At 39.3% G+C, this 22,382-nt stretch overlaps 1 protein-coding gene across 1 annotated transcript in view; it reads right to left on the bottom strand.

Moving 5' to 3' along the window:
- The window catches only part of MAPKAP1 (MAPK associated protein 1), a gene marked incomplete in the record, with an annotated part of 2,444,893 nt that overhangs the window by 1,345,579 nt on the left and 1,076,932 nt on the right, over positions 1-22,382 (bottom strand). The window contains 1 exon segment of the mRNA XM_044057947.1: positions 7,198-7,374. Within this exon segment, the coding sequence (XP_043913882.1) occupies positions 7,198-7,374 (177 nt within the window).

The raw sequence follows: 22,382 nt of genomic DNA, 5'->3' as shown, positions 1-22,382 counted from the left end.
CTGGAAAAGTATCTCCTCCGGGGAGGAATACTTTTTGCTGCACAGAATCTATGAGTGTCCCCCAAAAGGAATCCTTCACTGGGACTTGCAGAGTTTTAGGGTTAGACCTACCTTTTGGAAACAGTTTATGGTGACCTGCAAGGTGTTTTAAAGGCTCTGTTGTTGATTTTCCCTGAATGAGACAGTTGTCCCAGTAAGGGTAAATATGTCCCACCCCACCGGGTTCTGCAATGGGCTATAAGTGGAGACAGGCATTTGGTGAATACTCTGGGAGCAGCAGACAAACCAAATTTTATAGCACAGAATTTGTAGTGCAAACCACTACAAATTGTAGGTATTGCCAGTGATTGCTTGCAATAGTGACATGGAGGTAGGCGTCTTTCAGATCTAGGGTAACCTTGTAGGCATCCTGATATATCCTGAGGAGTAATTTTTGCAATGTTAGCATTTTGAATTTTAGGACATAAAGGAACTTGTTTAGTTATGACAAGTCTCAGATAGCCTTTTCCCTCCTTACTTGGAGGAACAGACTTAATGGACCCTTGTTGTAGCAGGTTTAGGAGGATTGGAGATGAGAAGTTTTCCTGCTTTTCTGGGGGGCTTGGAATGCCTAGAAAGGGGGGAATTTTCTTGCACTGAATTAAGTAACCTCTTCCTATGACAAGGAGCATCCACTGATTTTTAGTGATGAGTTTCCATTGATGTATTAAGGAGGAGAGTCTGCCTGCCAAAGGGTTAGGGGAGGGGGGGTACAGGAAGAAGGGTCAGAGGCTGACCACAATCACAATTGTTCTCTATGATGTGTTGGCTCTTTGGAGCTACCTGGTCTTTGGGTTTGCTCTGGTTGCCACCTCCCAGACTGTCTGGATCTCTTAGCACAGGGAGGCCTCCCCTTGTCCTGTCTCAGGGAGAAAATCCACAGTTTGGAAGAGTAATTTCTATTATACCTAGGTGTATTGTTTTCCATTTTTGTCCAGTTTCTTGCATATCGTTTCAGCTGGGCATCCAAAAAAGGAACTCAGTCAAGAGGAACACAGAGGAGTTTGGCTTTAACCTGGTCTGGCACAGGTATCTGAAGCCAGGCATGCCTGAAAATTACTAAGTCCATGGTAGCTGCTCTGCATGATACATCCAATGCATTATACCCACATTTTATAAAAATGTCTGGAGACCTGCAAGGCTACTCTAGCTGTCTCATGAATTTCCTTAGACAAGGTTTTGTAAGAAATAGTCTCTGCTTGCATTGGAATAACGGTTAAGATGTTTACCTCACAAACACAAGGTACAAGATTTGACTCTCACCTTTGAAAGGGAAATTGACTAGGCTTAAAATGACCCACAAGGATAGCCAGCCTAGTACCTACCTATGCTTGGTGTTGGCATAATGGTATAGTGTTTACCTCATAGACACAAGGTTTAATTCTTACCTCTGGGGTGGGAAATTTGGCTATGCTTAAAATGGCCCACTAGGGCAGACAGCCTAGTACTAGCCTATGAATCCTAGAAATGATTTGGTCTTGTAGTGACTCCATATACTTTAACATGTGGAATTGGCAATTAAATGCCCTCATAGATAGGGCACATGAGGTATAAGCTTTTTTGGAAAATCTGTCGAATAGTCTACTTTCCCAGTCATTAGGCAAAGGGGTCTCTAGGTGCACCCACTGGTGGCTTTTTACTGGATTCTCTGGAAACTACTGAGGGGTCTGCTTTAGGGTTCTTACAGAGGTCACGTACTCTACAAAAACGATCAGGCTTGCTGAAAGTAGGTAGCAGAGAGTCAGGGTGCAAAGACATGTACTCAAGATGTCATCAAGCACTGGAGGTATTGACAGTGGTCTGGGGTTTGTAAACTCAGAAGTTCCTTATAATGAGCTTGAGTCTGAGAATTTACTGTTTTACCAATTAAAAGCCTCCTTCATTTTAAGAAGGGTATCCATAAAGGAGAGGTCCGGGGGGTGTGGGGATAGTAGAAGAGAGGGCATCACCAGAGTCCAAGCTAGGATAGGGTGCACGTGGGAGGTGCTCACAGTATGACAACTCCTACTCATCTTTTGGATAGGGAGGCTTCAGGGGTAGTAGTCTGAAAGTGGCTGAGTTCCCTGGATTTCATGAAGGCCATAACTTTCTAGGCTACTTTGAACTGGGCTTCGACCTGAGCTGGAGTGGCTGAGGGCTGCGAGAAAGATGGAGGTATGCTGACGTTCTTTTAGATTTAGGCATCCATTTACTCCAGAAAACCTAAAGGCGTAATCATCCAAATGAGACCCCGGGCTGGGATTCCAAGGCTGAGGAAGATAATACATCTCTGTTGTTGCTCTTCAGACCCAACTAAAGTTGATGTTGTGTTGTGGAAGAAGAGAACAAAAGGCATGAACCCATTGTGGCCCTCAAGGGGTTGTGCCAGTGGGTTTGGGCCCATCAGTAGTTAGATCAGGGGGCTGCGATGGCACCTCTTGAGTCAGTCAACTTAGTGGCATGGCCCGAGGCATCAGTGATATCCTCGGGGTCATTTTCCTTGCATTTTTTTTTATCTTTGGATTTTTTAGGAATAATGCTGGCAGGCACCAGGGATTAGGAAAACACCGAAAGAACCAAAACCGAGGACTCATGTGAGCTGCTAAAACTTCAACTCTACATTTAAAAGTCATCAAATTTAGCACAATCAGGACAACCAGAGATGTGCTGAGGCCCCAAACAGAACAGGTACAAAGAATGAAAATCTTTATGTAGGACTAGCTTCCCACATTTCCAGGAATTATTAACCTTTTTAATTCATTCCCTCCAATGTAGTTCCTGAAAGTTTGTACTCTAACTTACAATGGGTGGAGCGTATATTTTTTGATAGAATCAAATTACTTCCTCACATTTCAAACAAATATTCATATCGCTGAAATCACAGCAGTTGCTAAAGAAATGTAAATGGCAAACAATTCAGCACATATAACTTTTATAGTGATAGTATTCTTCAAGTTATAAACCTTAAACTGGATTTTATAAGTCACAGAAAACACAGGAACTATTACGTTTGTAATAATTTGCAAACTTACAATATCGCAGCAACCACTCAAGTTACACTCATACTGTCAAGCATTTTGTTAATCCAGCTGAGAGCTTTCATACAAGGCTAAGCAGGTTTGTCTGTGCTACTTGGTTGTAGAGACAGTTGGAAAAAACATGAAATGTACGACTATATAAATAAATATTGTATGAAAAGCAATTAATATCTCTATTTGCACTAGACACAGATTGGATGTCAATACAATTGTGTTTGCCACTGTGCAAGCTTTAAGATGAAATATTTTAATACTTTGTATGTCGAAGGGTTTTGGAATAATCAATGCAAATATGCTGAAGCAATATTTGACGCTTAGAGGCATCAGTAGGACATAGCTGCAGAAAGACCCGGAGGCATTACTCAACAGTAATACATTAAATATTAATCAGAAGAGGAAAATCCCCATCGGGGTACTTATCTGACTAGTAGATTGCAGAAACTCTGGAAAGAGTGACCTGACTGATGGACTGCGAGTGTGCTGTACACATGAAGTGCATCGTACTGCATGGCTAAAAAGAAGTGAAGATGGCGCAGACAGACACCCTTCTTATACCTTCACATCCAGGCATCAGTCCTTAGGGATGATACAAAGAGTCTGGAATTTGGGATGGTCACAGACTTCTGCATGGCAGGAAGACCCAAGAATCAGTACTGCAACAGTTACTACAAGGAACATCTGTTTGATATTCTGAGACTCATCATTGCATGCCCCAGAACTGGAAGACTGAATGAGAAAAAATGTTGACTTACATGTATTACGTCTGGGACTGCTGTGTCTCAGAGTGTTAAAGAAAAGTAATATTTGACATTCATTGTTCTCTTGTAATTTCAAATGTTTTTCCCCATAATTCCAAGGTTTGCACTTTAAGAGACTCTGAATTACAATAGGGAGCCTATAAAAACTATACATGTGCTCACTAGGTTTTAATGTGCAGCACACAGAATGGCTTAATAACACTAATAAAGGAATTTTTTTTTTTGGGGGGGGGGAGTAACTGCAAAGCACAGTCAAAAAAGATAGTGAACATTTCTGCATAGAAAGCTACAGGCAATGAAAAGCTATATTTGTAACAATGTTTTTACTCCCTGCTACACCAGTAAGCTATACTTCTAGTGTCGGTCTCTAATGACAGACTCAATCCCATTCATTTCCACAAGGAGAGAAAGTAGTGCAATGAAGGTAACTACTACTTCTACAACATACCGTCTGTAGATATTTTAATCGCTATAGATTTGACAAGCATACTTCTGTATATTTGGCATATACATGGACAAAAATGCCTGATCTGTTGAATGCTGCTAAACCCAGACATGCACACAGGCACAAACAAATTCCAGGATTCCCTACAGTCAGTGAAGTAACCACTCACGTTTGCTAGGATAGCCATGCAGGCTTCTAGTATGCTTTCTACTGCCTTGATTTTTGTTTGAACCTGGGTCGCCATCAGATAACCTGGTCCAATGCCAATGGGCCAGCCTCAAACAAGGAGGAATTTGGCTTGCCATATAAATTAATGAAACTGTAAAGGTACTGGGAACTACTACAAAGATCATAAAATTTACACAAAGTATGAAAACGCAGTACAAATGGCACACTTCACCAGATAGGGTTAGGGCCTGGAACAAGTGCTTATATTTTATTTACAGTTTATAGTGTCAAATTACATTAATGTTTCAAGTAATCCATTATCTTTTTAAAACAAATTCCCACATCACCAACAAGCGGCATCAAAATATATGGCAACTGTACAAACTCAAACACCTGCAATGCATTCTATACTTTCAACCATTTTAGTACCAAGTACTTTAACAAGCACTGAAGGGCTACAAAAAATATGCATGCCAGCACCATATACAAACAAATGATCCCACCTTTACATAAGACTCACACCCACACACACAAAATAAAACAAAACAAAACAGATGTCAACTTCAGGGTTATAACATAAGATACAAGCTGACATAGTTACAGGTTATCACTGCATTGGTGACTGAGCAGCTTTAGTGCGACCATTTAATGTTGCAATGTGTTTCACCGCAATGTATTGTACTGTGCAAGACATAGGTGTGCTTTTCTAGGGCTCACTCTTTTCTTCACTGTGGTGTCAATGTGGAGTTGATATATATATAATTTTGGGGGAGAGAGCAAGGGGATTACCCCCTACAAAAAAATGTTTTAAATTGTTTTTTGTAGGTTTTTTTGGTTAACTGTTTTCGATGCCTAACTTTCATTACATGGTGAGCTGAAAACAGATTGCTGATTACATGTTAGGTACACATAAAAAAATTGTTAACATTATCTTCTACACAGTACACTGATTAATATTTTTCACAAAAAGGACATTGTGTTCATGCCTACAAAAATCTAGAACAGCAGGACAAAAACAGACCAAGTCTGCACAATCAAAAGAAAGGAAGTCTGACAGAAAAATAATTAAAATTTACAAAGTTGCAGTATTTAGAAACATTAACACTAAAATGAAATGTACTGTTCAACAAGCAATCTTTTAGGTATTTCCTAGACAGACTTAATAAACATTTTTTGCCTTTCTGCATCTCTACTTCCACTGATTAGTCCTCTGGTTCATAAGAAAACTGACTGGTACATAAAGGTTAAAATCTGCCTTGACAGTTAAGTATAGAAAATGCAGGTGGCAACAAGTTAAAGGCAGTGCACATAAATACAATGTTTCAACCCTTAAGTAAAAACAGACCCATGTTCAAAAATCACTGCATGCAAAATTTAATCTGAGATACACAATGCAAATCATTATGCATCTTACTCTCTTAATTAGGGGAGCAACTCCACATCTGTTTTATTTTGATCCAAACAATATATCATTAATCATACCTTCCAATGTAATTGCTACTGAGATATGTATCAAATCAGGTTTGCAAACTCAAATTTAAGACTCTGGTTTGCAGGGTGGAAATCAAGTTAATTCAAAACAACAATGTTAAACACAACCAAAAAATTGCTGCTGGGGCACTTAACAGTACTTGTTGAGACATGAGAATGGAGCCTTATTTTTCTTTAGACAACAATAACAGCTGCTCTTATGGATGCTTTACAGCACTGATACTTTATTAAAATAAGTAAATGGATGCAGGAGGTGTTTGACCAAAAGAGCATGTGAAACATGCACAAGGACAGTGGTCTAATTCCTTGCCAATTACCTTGTTTAAGTCACACGACATTACACTTAATGGACTAAAACAGCTACTTGTCAACAAACCAATGTATACACAAACCACTACAACTTTTTGATTAACATTTTACATAAATGAGGTACACTTCATCTAACATTCTTTAAAAATATCAATGTATGAAATAAATCCAGTAAATGGAAAGGATAAAGACACAGATAAACCACAGAACATAAATACATTAACAAATGCATCAGAAGCTAAAACCTCTGAAGTAAAATACTCAAGCTAATGCTGCTACGTAAAACAGCACTTTCAGAATTTATTTAAAGACTGCAACTCAAACATTCTACTAAACAAATGAAAAATTCAAGACATTCAACATAATATTTTTTTAATTGTTTCAGGATGCAGATGTCACTCTCTGGTTTGTAAATAACAAAACTAATAAATGTCTGAAATCAGAAATGACATTATAAACAAGACTAATACTTAAAAAATGCTGTAGCCTTTAAGGAGAGCAGGGCCTGCTGGTTTACAATCAAATTGTTGAAAGTCAGTTACACGACAGGCACTGCCTCGAAGATGGTACCAGCAACTGTTGGAATGTCGACGTTCAAGTGTGTCAGTTAATAAGGACATGTACAAGACAGGGAAATGAAGCATAGTTAGCAACGGGAGCTACCAACATTAATATTGACAGAACATCGTCAATGTTGCTGTGTCGACCTTTGGACCTACTTAATATTTATGAGACGAGCATGTGTGTCGCATAAAGCAACGTTCGCGGTTGTGAGTTTCAAGCTTTTGATAGTAATCTGGGCCTGCTAAAAATCTAAATGTGATGTCACATAAGAACATCTTATCCAGGTACTGACCCTTTGAATGCCCATCCTGATGCATTCTGACTTCTCATCTTACAGTCGAACCACACAACAAATGAACGAGAATTTAAAATTAAATGACTTTATAAAACCTGTATAGATACTCACATGCGAACAAAGAGTGACTGCTTTGTAGCCAAGCCAGGTGAAGCATACTTCTCAACCAGCGCCAGAGTGCTGAATCCAAACTTATGAATTGGTTCATTTGAATCTAATGGTGGAAAGTCTGTATCAACCTCACCATCATCTTCAGCAATATGAAGACAGTAAGCATCCACATTTTCGCTGCAAAACATACCAAGCAAAGAAGTCAGAGGAAATATAATCTACATGACAACAGGCATCTTAAATGTCCAGGTGAACAGAGGACTGTAATAACCTGAAGGAATAGCCTAGAAATCCAAAGGCAGCTGTTTACTTGAAATAATCTCTATGAATACTCCAACCAACATCAGAGGTCACAATTCTCATGCCTTCTCAGTTTTAACTGGCACACATATACACACACACAAAAAAAAGATCTGTAATCAAGAAAAACAAAAGACCCAACATGAAAGGGGTACATTTTCCAACACATCTTCTGGCATACATCCCACTGATTTAATCAAAGCAAAAAAAAAAAAAAATCAAATAAAAGAATTACAAATGCTAAGCCTTACCCATTTTAAGAGATTCAGTTTTAATTTTTTAGCTAATACCAGCACAAGATGCTCTCAGGGGTATTGTTTTGTTTGTGCTGTTTACCAGTGAGCAATGTGGTGCCCTTCAGTTTCCTGTGTCACTGGTTAAATGAAATCATGTATATGCATTTTTACTTTATCAATGAATTTTGTATATATTAATTGTACATTAATGCAGCAATTTACACGGTAGTTTGTATATGCACCATAAACACAGTATGCACTGAACAAAATGACCCTGAACGAACATTCACTATCTCCTCATCTAATGCTGTTTCTGTTTAAAATTGCTCATATAAACAGGCAATAGAAAACCACAGAACAAATTTTATAATTTATTGATCCTGCTAGGGATTATAGTTCTGCTGTTTTATTGTTTATTATGAAAAAGTTACTTACTAACAAATTTACATAACAAAATAAATCTTAAATCTTGATTTTTTACAGTATGCCAGAAAAACACTGCAGCTGATGAAATAGGAGATTCTCAACAAGTACAAATGTTGCCACTACAATTTTTCTATTTACTTTTTTGCCATCATTTCTGCCCACAGTCAAGACTTCCAACTCAGACTTTTCCCTTTCAGTTCCTCCCATACTAGGACATTGCCTCAGTATAGTATGAGGGTAAGAACCATGTCGAGAAGCCATCATACAGGGACAACCTACCTATGTCATTACAGGGACAAAGCCTTCTCCTTGAGAGTGTATGTTCCTAAAAACTCGCTAATGAAGGCTATCTCCATATGATGCCTTGATGAGCCGAAAGTCTACTCCCCAAGACATGCATTGCAATTCAGTCCCCTTTCTGAGAGGGATTATTGCAGCTCCACCTCATCTCTCCCCAGGATTGGAATACTCTTTGTCCACTGCCAGCTCTGTAAAACATACAAATTACTAAAGATCTGGACCACAGTACGCACTTTGTTCCACCATGCCACTGGAGTTGACCCCAACAACAAATACCTTGTGGCATCAACTGTAAAGGTGTTAATGGCCTCCACTCTCTCACCAGCTTCTACCAAGACTGAATGTGGTAAAAAACAAACAGGACAAAACCTAGTCCATCTGAAGTCTACGGCCTGCTACAGCACTGAAAGTTATGTTAAGAATGCAATACTTGTTAAGACAATGAATGGACGTCCTAGTAAATAATAAGAATTGTGGTAAACATTAATTTAAAAAAAAAAAAAAGACACTTTTCCCATGCCTAAAGCAGAAGAAACATAATTTCTATATTTACCACAACATTAGATCTAAGTTGACTTGTTCAGTCCATCTTAACCTGTGGGTTGTCAGATCCAATCAGATCCAGTGCTGACACTTTAGAATCTTTACTCTGAAGCATGAGTACCTCTCCCATAATACCCTGCACTACCTCGTTTTCAAAGATCGAGTTTGCCCTCAGCATAAAGGACTCCTTTAAACAAGAGGACTAACTGAAAATTATAAGGCCAGACTAAAAAGGGTTCAACAGTAGAGATTTCAGGAAGACCCACAGGGTCCACCGGCAGACAAAAACACAGATTACAGTTTGAATAGGGTGGATGGGAGTTTGAGACAGATGGAAAAAGACAGCATGGATCAAGCATTATGTTAAATATACAACTTTAAAACCTGATGTTGTCTTCAGTCCACGTCAACTTGTGGGACACAGCACACAGCCAGGCATACCCATGTGATACTACAAGGAGGATAATATTCCAGGGAATAGTGGATCCAAAAGAAGCCCTTGGCCTAGACTGTGTGTCAACTTTGTAGCGACTTACAAGGGTATTTGCATTCGATGAAGTAGCTGCTTAACAAATTTTATCTAAATTAGTGCAGCTAAAGAGGGTTGTTGAGGTAGCAACTACTCTAATGGAATGAGCTTTTGGTTTGGGTGGTAAGGTCATTCCATTAGTCTTGTAAACAAAAGTGGGGTCTATGTCAATTGGCTGAAGGACCAAATTGTCAAAACCATATGTTCGACAATTTGGTTTGTCGAACAGTCTGAGATCTCAGTACACTTGGGACAGGGGATTTGCCCTTTTCCCCACTGTACAGTGATCTAGGAGTTGTTATAATTAGCAAAGGGTGTGTCCCCACCACAAAAATGTTGTTTGTTTTGTTGGTGGGAGTTGGGTGGATTTATGCCAGTTTTTCAATTAACTGCATTGTTGACCATATGGGTTTTGACAATGGTTTTTTTTTTCAAAAAACAAAAAAAGAGATGGATCACAAAAGAAAGAGTCAGTAAGCCATCTGGACAAGCTGATCTAATATACTTCCTTTCCCAGTGTAACTCTTGAAAAAGACACAAAAAGCTAGTCTACTTTTTGATGTGTTTTGTCCTGTGTAAGTGCAACTGTAACTGTCATTGCAGAGCTAAACAATGAAAAGCATATTCACCTTTATTTATTTTTTTTTTTTACAAGAAGCATCTTTATTAAAGTATCATGTGTGACACAGACAATCTTACATTTGAAAATAAATCATAGAGGTACAATCTCAGTTGCAAACATTATACCTTACAAACCATGCCAACATAACTGCAGTTGCAAACATTATACATCACTTTTAATATATCCAGTCACTTGTCAGTCAACCATTACATAGAGCACTCAGATCCTGCCTTCTTTTAAACATCGTTCCTCCTCTGCATGTAGTGTTATCCCATTTCTCATTTTTTCCTGTGCAATTTACTAATATCCTTTCCTAAAGATCCCAGTTCCATGTGTTTTATCTTTGTTACTTCTAGTAAAATTGGTTTAGACTTTGATTTCCATTTTCTAGTTATTGCTTTTTTGGCAACCATCATAATTAGACTCAGCAAGGCCTTACTATATCTAGGCAATTCCAACTCTGTATCATAGCTCAAAAAATCATTTCCCTAGTCACTTCAATTTGCTCACTTAGTATCTCCGACAGTGCACCCTACAAGGAATCTCCGACAGTGCACCCTACAAGGAATCTTTAAAGTCAGCCAACTCATTACACTCCCAGAAAATATGTTCCCAGTTACCTCTTTCTTCCCCATTAAATCTCCAACATTTGCTGTCTACCTGAGGAATGATTCTTTGGAGCCTGCTTGGGGTATAAAATATCTGTGTAAACACTTCCAGGCAAAGATCCTAAATCTTCTAGATTTTGTTGCATATTTGGAAGACATACATATATGCCCCCATTGCTTCTTTGTGAATTGCTTATCCAATCTCTCTTCCCAATTCTTCCTAACCTCTTCTGATTGATTCTTATAGTTATCATGCAATACTTTATATGCCATACTAATTATTCCTTTTTTAACTGCAACTTCTGTTCTAGATTCTACTAAGAACTGTGTCAGTGCTGGTCTTTCATTTAGAACCTCCCATTTCTTTCTCTTTTTCCTGTACTCTGATGTTAATTCTTGATATGGAAGGCAATCTCTAACCTGCAGGCCAAGTAAGTTCTTGGCAACTTCCCATTCTGTTACCTTTCCATCTCTAGGTATTTGTTCCCAATACCTTGGTTCCTTTGCCAGTTTTCTCCAATATATTCCCACACCATCCCCTTGCCTATTGTCTGTATCCCTAATTGCAGTCACCCCTATTGGCAGAATCTCCTTTCTCTATTCCCATATTGGATTACTTTTTAGAATACCTTTTGCTGCTTTATGAATATAATATTCTGTGTGATTATTGTTGCTCTCCTTAAATGTTTGCAACTAAAATCCCAGTCTCTCCATTACTTGAACTACCCCGTTTCTTTATCATCTCTCTCCATTTTGAGATACAGTTTTCTGCTTATGCTTTGTATAGGAGCCTTAACTGTGCTGCTCTGAAATACACATTCAAATTCGGTATTCCCAATCTGCCCTGTTCTATTGGAAGAATAAACTCATCCCACTTGACTCTTGTTCATCTTATGCTCCCAGATAAAATTCTTCAGCTCTTTATTTATTACGATCCACAACTTCTCTACTCTGGTTGATAAAAATATGCCTGACCTGTATATATGACTAAAGGGACTAAAAACATTTTAATTGCTTGTATCTTACTATCGATATCCATACAACATAAATTACATTTTCTCAATTTTTGTATTATCTTTTGTTTTGTCTCTTCCCACATATCCTTATGGTTATCATTTTTAATCCATACTCTTATAATACCTCAAGTATGGATACTGCTGAACCAATTCGTATGTGGATACATAATTTACCGCTATTGCTTTTGTTTTGGCTTCATTAATCTTGTATCCTGAAAAGGTTTGAAACTGTCTCAGTATGTTGCATAGCACTGTAATGTCCCTTTCTGGTTTTGTCAGGTATAAAATAATGTCATCTGCAGATAGAGCCAGCTTCTCTTGACAACCATACCAATTCCATCCTTGAATTTCTGAGTCCCTTATTTTCTTTGTCAATGGTTCTAAATATAATGCAAACAACAAAGGGGAGAGAGGACACTCCTGCCTAGTTCCTCTGCTCAAGCAGAGATTATCAGAGACCCACTTTAATTTCTGTCTCCGATCCCTCCTATATCCTACTAATCAACAATATAATTTTTTCAGGGAATGCAAATGTTTCCACTGCCCTGCTCATTAACTCCCAGTTTACTATGTCAAATGCCTTCTCTGCATCAAAACCTACCAACAACAGTGGTATTTTCATACATTCTGCTTTCCTTTGGATCATTACTGTTCTGTTAATGTTATCAAATGTTTGCCGCCCCTCCACAAAACCACACTAATCCACATCTATCAAATTTCTTTTTGCCATTATAAACAAACACTTTATAATCATGATTTAGTATTGAAATGGGCCTGTATGAAGCTGGATCTTTACCCTTTTTAGGCATTACAGCAACTACCGCTTTCTTCCAAGACATTGGTACTACTCACCTTTATTACTGAACTGTGGAAAAAATAAATACAGGAAAATGAATAGACTGCTTTAAGTTGGACTCGCATGCAACCTTTGGCAAAAACACTGGGATAGTCTTTAGCAATACCCTGTCCTTGTGAAATAGGAAAGGAGGAGGTTGACAGGACAACGTCTGAAGTTCTGACACTCACTCAGCAGAATTCACTGCAATATGAAAAAAGAAAGATTTCCAAGATAAAAAACTCAAGTTCTGCACTTGTGGCAGGTTCAAATGGAGCCTGGGTAAGGCCAGTAACAACAGCAGCAGGTCGCAAGGGGGCCTAAGTCCTCAGTCTTTACAAAAATCTCAAGGAATCTATGACGGAATGATCACTGTTTCCTATAGTCTTTTGGCCGGAGGAGCAGCAGCTGCCAAAGCAGAAAAAGAAACATCAGAAATGGCAGAGGCAGGAAAAAGCTCTTTCAACAAGAGCTTGGTCTGCCCATCATCCAAGGCAGAAGTCCTAAAGAAGCACAGGCCTAACAATATTGGTCAAGGTAAGCTACTCCCCAGAAAGTACACACGTGGACCTTGCAAATCCTCTAGGGACAGCTTGTGGCCGCATTCTGTACATTTTCAAAAACTTGGAAGTTGTTTTCAGCCATGACAAACAAGTTACCAAAATTTCACAGAAAAACACAGTAAACAACAGCATCAAAGCTCTGGGTGCCTAATTATGCAGTATTAACTCTTCATTGACTTAGTTTGGTGTTAATCTGTACTCGAGAGCTACTTTTGCTGTGCTTTTACAGTAAGAAGCTTAAGGCTCATCCATCTTGTGGCAGAAAGTGTTTACCTAGTTTCTCTGAGTTGAAAGCAGTCCAGGGAGCTCACAGTGTAGTCACTTATTGGCCAGAGGGAACGGTAGTTAGCTTTTTTTCTGTCTGCTATAAATTAAGCTCATTTTCATAGAGATGTTCACCATTCAGTGGTGGTTAGCAGTACCCTGTATAGTAGCAAACCTACAAAGCTAGAACTTGGGACTTTACCCTGTAACGCAGAAAGGTTTTGAGTGACGCTAAGCTTAGATAGCTAGTTAGTACATCAAAGAGCACTAATATCAGATAATAATGTTATCTAACATCTAGCCTTAACCGTTAAGCACCACTCAGGTGACCCCTGTAAAACCAAGCACCTAAATTATAATAGCCCAACATTAAAACAGTTCCTGAAAACATAGATTTGCAATTTCCTAATGCCTTTGTGGCCAGCCTGGTAGATATGGGCATCCTGAGACAATGTAGCAATAGTTTCATGTACTCAGACAACCTTGCAGTCCTTAAAAACTAACGCAGTATGTGACAGATGTACATACATAACTTCCTTGTAGGCAAAAATCTTGCTCAAAAACAAGGTTGTCAAGAACATACACTGTTCACCACACACATTCGACTTTCTTATGCTGAGGCACTTAAAAAAAAAAAAAAAACTCTCCAAACCTCAAGGACCTCCAAAAACATCTAACGGCAACACCTACCCTCAGTAATCACTAAAGCACACATGAAAAGCAACACCTAATACCACACATAAGCCTACACCCAATGATCCCCCAAGAAGAAAGTCCATGAGGCAAAAAAGCACTTTACCTAGTACTCTTGTCATAGGGAATTCTATTGTAGGGCACACAGATGCCCCTCTCACCAGGCCGGACAAGGAAAAGATAACTGTTAGGTGCCTATATGGAGCTAGGATCCACAGTATCATGCACTCAAGTCACTGTACCACAGTTACTAATACGATTCCACCATAGTCCATGTGGGTGTAAATTACCTGACATGTGCCTCTCCAGACTATATGAAGAAAGACACTGTTGATCGCTCTGAATATGTGTCAAACAGGTATGTGCCTTGCACTGAACAGCATTCTACCATCACCAAGGATAATGCCACAGTATGAAAAGATGAATGATTTGAATAACTGGCTTAGCTTCTGCTGTCACTTGAGGGCAATCCACTAGCTATCAGCATGGGAGGACATGGTTAAACCACACTGCCTTGGTCTGTTCCTGGGCTTTCAGATACTGACTAAAACTTTAACACCACCCTTACAGCCTTTTTTAGGCAATGGCAAAATGGCAAAACTACCATATAGCAAAAAAAAAAAAAAAAAAAACAACCTTAAGGTCTCCGCGGTCTAGAGGATACAGACATATGTGCTGTTACCAAGACTTGGTTTAAAGCCACTGAAAGTACACTGGTAGTGGAAGGCTACAGTGTCTTTCGCATATTTAGACTAACAGCAGCACATACAAGGGCAAAAGGTGGATATGTCTTGATCTACACTAACAATAAATACAACTGCAGGTTGGTTAAACAGGATGATGCCCTGGAGTTCATATATGTCCAAGTCTCCATATAGACAAAGTTCCTTACCATGTCCTGGCCAGCTACAGGTCACCATCTATGACTCACGAAGCTCACAACTCTTACTCAGACCTACTAGAGATGTTCACCATCCAACCAAATGCCCAATTCAGGGAAGACAAACTACCCATCTATAGACTGGGAAACATACACTGCCTGTAACTCACAGACACATTTCCTGGACTTTGTCAACACAAATAATCTGGACCAGATAGTACACACTTCAACTATAGGTTCAGACATATTGGATCTAGTACTCACAAACATGGGAGAGCTCTGTCCTCATTGGTGAGGTTGGACTACAAGGCTGTCTCCCTTGAAATAAAAATCAACCTGGAAAACTCAACTAAACCTGTAACAGTTAGGAACTACTCACAAGCAAACTACATTATATTTAGAGACAGTTTGTCCTGCCAAACCCCAAGAACACATCTATCTATGCAGACTTTAGAGAAAACCTGTACAAAACATGCAAATGGTTGCATTGAGGCTGCTGTACCTACCAGAAGTAAACCCAAATCTAACACACACACAAAAAAAAAAAACAAAAAAAAAAAAAACACTGGTGGAATCCTTACCTTAACAGGGTATATAACAGTAAAAAAAATGTCATGGCCGAAAGAGACAAGAGCTCTCTGATTCAATTAAACAAGAAACTAAGAGGTGTAATAAAATTCAACAAGGTCAGTTATGAGGTTAGGATGGCCTCCCACACTAAGGCCAATCACAAGGCCTCCTCCTGCCATGTCAGAAATCTTAAAAGAACTAGTGGTAAATGGCATAACATTCATTGACCAGGATGACACAGCGAATCTACTGGCTGATAAATTTAGCTCAAACTTCACCCCCCACTACCCCCTGTGAAATCCCTTCTAGCAACCCCCCCCCCCCCAATTATCAACAGGTATCAGATCCTAGTGGCCTTGCTAAGGCCAGAAACACTGCTTCTTTGGACTCTGACAATATCCCCAGTTGGCTCCTAAGTAGCCTAAATCATGACCTAAAAGGATCACTTGAGGCACTCAAACTACAGCCTCAAAACAGGTTAAGTGCCAGGTAAATGGACAGTTGCAAAAGTCATCCCTTTTCATAAGGGTGGACCATCAACAGACCCAGTCTGACAAGTCTAACATTCAAAGCCATGAAATTAATTATTGTGAAAAAGATCAACAAGGACAATGGCAACTTACAGACACTGGACATATCACAGTTCAGCTTTGTAAAGTGAAGGTCTTGCCTACTCACCATGGTAAACTTCTTGCAGACAGTCAACAAGGCTATGGATGATGGGAAAACAGTACATATCACCTACCTTGACCTGGCCAAGACATTCCATAAATACCCCATTCAGATACTTTTGACAAACTCTCAGAACTACAAATAAAGCCCTACATACCTCACTGGATTGCTGGGTGCCTCACAGATAGGAACCAAGAAGTCAAGATTGGTGAGACCACCTCCTGTCTCAAAGGATCCACACGCTATGGAATAAGCTCCCCAACTACATGAAGCAGAGATCATCCCTAACCCTATTCAAAAGAAACCTTGATTACTGGATGGGAAATCAGAAATTTACTCTCCCGGTCTAGACTCCATGTCTCTGATGGACAGAGACTGACAGTAAGTAAATTAATCCCAAACTAATATGACCCCCCACAGACATAACCTTTAGATACCTCTTTACTAACATAATTCACCTTCCAAGGAAATTGGGGACAAAACTGGGTTGGGTTGCATGGCTAGATTTGTAAAGACCCTGGTGGTCATTAGCCAAGTATAAAGCTATAAACCAAAGTAACAGAAAGAATACAGCAGGAAGGGCAGAGACCCAAATATACCACCTAGGTATAAACTACTCTAAACACCACACACGACTCAAACACTAAAAACGGCAGCCAAGATTAAAGAAAGAAATGGCAACCCTATCACATACCTGCATGGAGTTTCAGAGACCACGGCTCACCTGAAATGTAGCAAATGGGATCTGGGGAGATGACAGTGCAGGGCATTATGGGAGAGGTGCATGAGCTTTGGAGCCAGAATTCTAAAGTGCTGTCACTAGATCTGATCAGTTCTGAGAAACCACAGGTTAAGGTGGACAAAGAAACAACTTCAGGGTAAACCGTTTGGACAAACCAACCTTCTCAAAATCTAAAGATTATCTTTGCTCTGCCAAAACATACAAAAAAATGTGTCTCTATAGCTCTGTGCTACATCTTATGTTTCAGAACTCTGTCTCATTAACAAGTATATAAGACAACACGCCACTTGGACAGGTGATGCAAAAACATGCCATAAAAGTAACTAGACAAATTCAACATAAAATCTGCTCAGCAAAATGGAATTAAAAAAAACTCAATTTATGAATTTTGTGTGCAGAAGCATTATAAATCTATGGAGACTCAAACATGACTACTCACACCAGAGATCCACAAAGAAGCTCAAAAACCACCCATAAGTACTTTTAATTTTAAACACATATGGACAGATGAAGATGCTAAAAGACAATGGCTAAGTTAATAGGATGCGTATCAGTATTACTACTGGGCCAACAATCATTTTTCCTTTCCACCATATCACTGTCCCATCCTTCACTTTCGCTGTCGCAAGCAACACCAAATACCTATGGATGGCTTACAATGCACTTACCACTGTCTCAGGCAATACATTTCAGGGACCAACACCTCACTCCACGAATCAGTACTTTGTCAGTTCTTACCTGAAATTATCCTTTTACAAACACTCACCTATGCTCCTCCTCTTCTGCTTTCTTTTTAATGCCACGCTTCCACTTGTTCAGAAACAATGCAATACATCAAACTCCATCTCTAGTCTGCTTCCCTAATCTAATGGACACATAATCATTACCCAGCCTTTCCACACCCTTCACCATTTTAGTGACCATGAGCAGCATGCTTTCAACTAACTTAGTTTTCCATGAATGACTTCTAGAACTGCCCAGAATACTGCATATGGGGCCATATTAGTGATTTCTACAACAGAAGGATAACCACACATTTCTGGAATCAACTCATTGTATGAAGGAGCCAATGATCATACTGGTCTCAGTCAGTGCTTTTTCATATTATACAACACAAGTCAAGTACAGGTGACAGCTATACCTCCCTTATCCTCCTCCTCTGTCTGCTTGAGGTCACCTCACACAATGCATTTGGATTTGTTCCTTCATCTAAACTGTTTAACTTTGCATTTTTTAATACTTAATCACAGCTGCAACCTACACCCTTTCAATACCACCACCTCAAGTCTCTAAGGATTCTTGAGCCCACTCTCATCTCTGAGTATGGCAACAAGATCTGTTTCAGTACACAAGTTGATCTTGCTTTCCAAACTAAGTGTAATGTGTAACATAAATATACTAAACATGAATGACAACAAAATTTCTGTAACACGTCAAATCTTAAGGAGTTTTCTTCTGGTTCCTCCTCCAACACTCAACATTGGCTTCTTCAAATCAGTGAACCCATTTATAACTAATACACCATTTTGGACCCTACCTGTATATCATTAATTCCCCCTATCAATCTCCTGTGAGACACAGTGACACAGGTCTTGCGAAAGACTGGTTAGAATGTATATGCAGGATTCCCCTTATCCATCTTAGTGATGACAGATACAAACATGATTAAGGAAGGAATAGCAAAACTGATACCATGTGAAGCTATGTTGTCCACCATCAGTGAAGCAATACTGCGCAACTCCACCAGTCTGCCCTTCAAAAATTTTTTCAAATCCTTTAATCAACTGAATTGAGGCAAAACTAAGAGGAAATATACTTACCAGGTTAGTCCCCAGACCCACAGTTTATATAAAGAAATCACTGCCACTAAGTTTCAGTCTTCTGGTATCATGTCAGTTAAAAAGGAAAGACAACACAGTTGTATCAGAGGTCCACTAAGCAACACTGCCAGCCCTTTGTAATGTCCCTGGAGATGGTTTATTATCTTCTTGAAGGCTTGCATCACTGCATGTGTGTTAGTACTGGGTGTCGCCCTGGCAACTCCACTTTCACCATATGTAAAAACACACACAGAGCCCTGCTTCCATACCTAATCCTCAAAGTAATCCTCCAAGACCGATTTACATCAAGCTTTTCAGTGCAGCAGAAATATTTAACTTTCTGTTGGCTATCAAAAATGCAATATAATCGTTTGACAGGTCTACATCATAAAATTACTGTAGATTTGCTTAAAACGTGAGCACTGATATTCAACACTGCAAGTCAAGATACAGCTCCTAATATAGCATGGCATCATATTCCAAATGACTTCTCTATTCCGACTACTGTAGTTATTCCTGGAAAGGATCTAAACATAGAGCTTTAAACAAAGATCAGCTATCACAGATTTGTAGAAAAATATGTGAATTTCTCTCCTGCATTACAGGTAGTGGTGATTTGTATTTATCGTGGTCTGACAATTTCGCTTTCCCATGTTCAGTTGAATGACTTGCACATTTTATAAAGGTCAATACCACTTTATAGAAAGGAACTGTGCTGTTTTAAAGTTGTGCTGCAATAAACTGATGGATCATGATCCATATTTGTGTTTTCTTCAGTATACTGCAGCCAAATTAGTATGCCAAATATCACCTTAATATCTCTTCTCCTTTAATTGTTACAATGTGGTAAGACTGTCAACATTCTGAATGAGCGCTTTCACTACTAAATCATGTTAAAGGAGGTAACAATGAACCAAGGGGGGGGGGGGGTATGTGAATATGTGCTAAGAATGACTGGCTGTGGATGTTCTGACCTCTTGTAACTTTGGTATTCCTGAAACTGGTTTATTTAAACTTAAACCATACTGAGGGGCTTGACTGACATCCTGCTACTATAGCCATTACAACACTTACAACACTGCAATAACTGCTTAAATGACGCACTACATATTAAGTTACATATACTAGATGCACATATAACAAACTGAAGATACTTTCTTCACTTTAAGTACAATTTACGTATAGTGACAAACAAAATAAAAGTTCACTTCCAAAAACAAATTTAAAATAATAACCACACTTTAAGCTGCTCTGGTGGTACACAGGGATAAAGTCCAAACTATGAGCCAGGCAACCCAGGTTTCGATTAGTAGCTTGGGCGGCTGACAGAGCAGCAGAAAGGGATATGCGTACTTATTCTGGGGTTAGGGCAGTACATGGGCAGCTCTTTGCAGTGACCCTTGATGTAAGCTGAGGATGTCACTGCAAAAGACATAGTCCAGAAAGTGGGAGATGGGTCTGGCTGAAATACCATCGAAGCAAGCAGCTACGCCACTTCTCCATATTGCATGCCCACCTTGGACATATCCATGTTGCGGCAAGGGAGGAGTGAAATGGGTAGGGCATAAATAAACTCCCTGCCAGGATGGATGAGAACATGCTGAGCCCACAGCACACCCTTAGAATCGACAACCAGCCATAGCAATACTGCACTAGTCGGGGGAGGGAGGCAAGGAGCTAGCTGTTAGACCCAGAATAGATGCGCTAGGCCAGTAATGATGATGGAATGAAAAAAGATAGATAAACACACTTCTGTACAATACAGTTTTAAGTAACTCAAGGTTCATTCTATCATTGCTTAGCAGGAACAAAGCAGTTTTTTTTTCAGCACTTCAAGCCAATCCACATATAGGTTTCCTGTTACTCCTTGATTACAACCACAGGGCTGACCTTTGCTGGTATTTTCACAGCTTCCTCTGGTAATGGCCTACAACCCCCTCTTCTATAAGAAGCAACTGTCTGTGCCACTGTGGACTTCAGTGTTTTCCAGGCGATTCATATTTCTTGGGCCATTTTCACAAAGCATTATCATATGCTATAAGATTCTTACTGCAGTCTATGGTACACATCCAGTATTTCTAACTCCTCAAACGGCCACTATGCCACAATGATCCCTCCCCTAGCATAAAACCCCCAGATCTATTCTGAATGAAATTGGGTTACGGGACCAGAACAACCCATGTACAGTCTTGTGGCTGTTACTAATAGTGAGATCATACCTCACAATGTCTTAGTGCAAGAAATCTGGACAAAGCCCAACAAAAGTGAGTGAGGAGACAAAGGCCCAAAACTAGGGACATATTTTAAATATTGCACTTATAAACTTACAAAGTTACTACAGTAACAGGGTTTGTTATAACATATACTGACTGAAGGATTTGCAGTCAAACTCAAATATATGTCATTATTTAGTGAGTTCAGCCTCAGATCATCCCAGTGGATTGCCAGAAAACCACAAATTTTATGAGGAACAGACCAAAAAATATAAGCTAAAAATCAGGACATTCTGTGAAAATCTGGACAGTTGAGAGGTATGAGTGAAACAAAAAAGCTGTAAGAACAAAGCCCACCTGCATGACTTTGTGTTTATATCATACTACCTTGTCCTGCTACTGCAAGGGTGCATGTCCGTTATCAAAGTGAAGTTACATCTCAACAAATAATACTATAAAGAAGTTACTGACCACTGAAAAGTCTCAGTTGGCAGAGAGGATTACGGCTGTGAGCTATGGTTCCTGTGGTACAGGGTTGATTCCCACAGCCCTCATTTGTCTACTCTGTGACCTTAAGCAAGTCACTTAATTAGACATAGCTTTACAGCAATTGCGAATTTGATCTTCAATGCCCTCTTGGACTATAAGTCTAGCAACTACCTATGGACCAATGAATAGTGAGGCATTCTGTTTCTATGGAATAGTCTTCTGTCTCAGCATTATTTAGCTTTCTACCTAGGCAGCAGACTGACTGCTCCAAGTCACCTACTTCTTCAGATATCACAGCTCTTAATGCAACCACAGATACATCAGTGTGGTTTATTTAACCAAAGGGATAAGTAACGTCAGGGGCAACAAAGAACAGCACTGAACATAAGACAGGCGTGTTAAAAATATTTGCTTATACAGTTCACTTATTCTGGATAGAATACATTACATTTTGTAAGGTCTGCCTGAGGGACAGGTTACAGTGGCAAAGCTGGATATGAATTTTCTACAGTAGCCATCTAGGCCTAAGAATGTTTTAGCTTGTTATCTGGTACTCCATACCTTAAGTATCTGCCTTTTTTCATACAAAATTTTCTTTTGGCAGTATTAACTGCCAAGTCCTGCCTCTTTAAGTTGTTTAGTGTGGCTTGCACTTTGGAGAAATGTGACTCAATTTTCTGAATATATTACATCAAGTAGGACTACTGAGCATCTGGTAACTTCATTTATAACTCTTCAAAAAGTGTCCAGAGCTCCATGAAGTTCAAAGGTTATGACAATATAATGAAAAAGACACCCAGGGTGCAGAAATGTCGACTTTTCTTTTACTTCAAAAGCAATCCATTACCACCACCTGGTTAAATT

This window comes from Protopterus annectens, chromosome 16.part0 (genome assembly GCF_019279795.1).
Source record: "Protopterus annectens isolate FY-2018-M chromosome 16.part0, PAN1.0, whole genome shotgun sequence".
Classification (NCBI taxonomy): domain Eukaryota; kingdom Metazoa; phylum Chordata; order Ceratodontiformes; family Protopteridae; genus Protopterus; species Protopterus annectens.
This window is presented reverse-complemented; position numbering and strand designations above follow the sequence as displayed.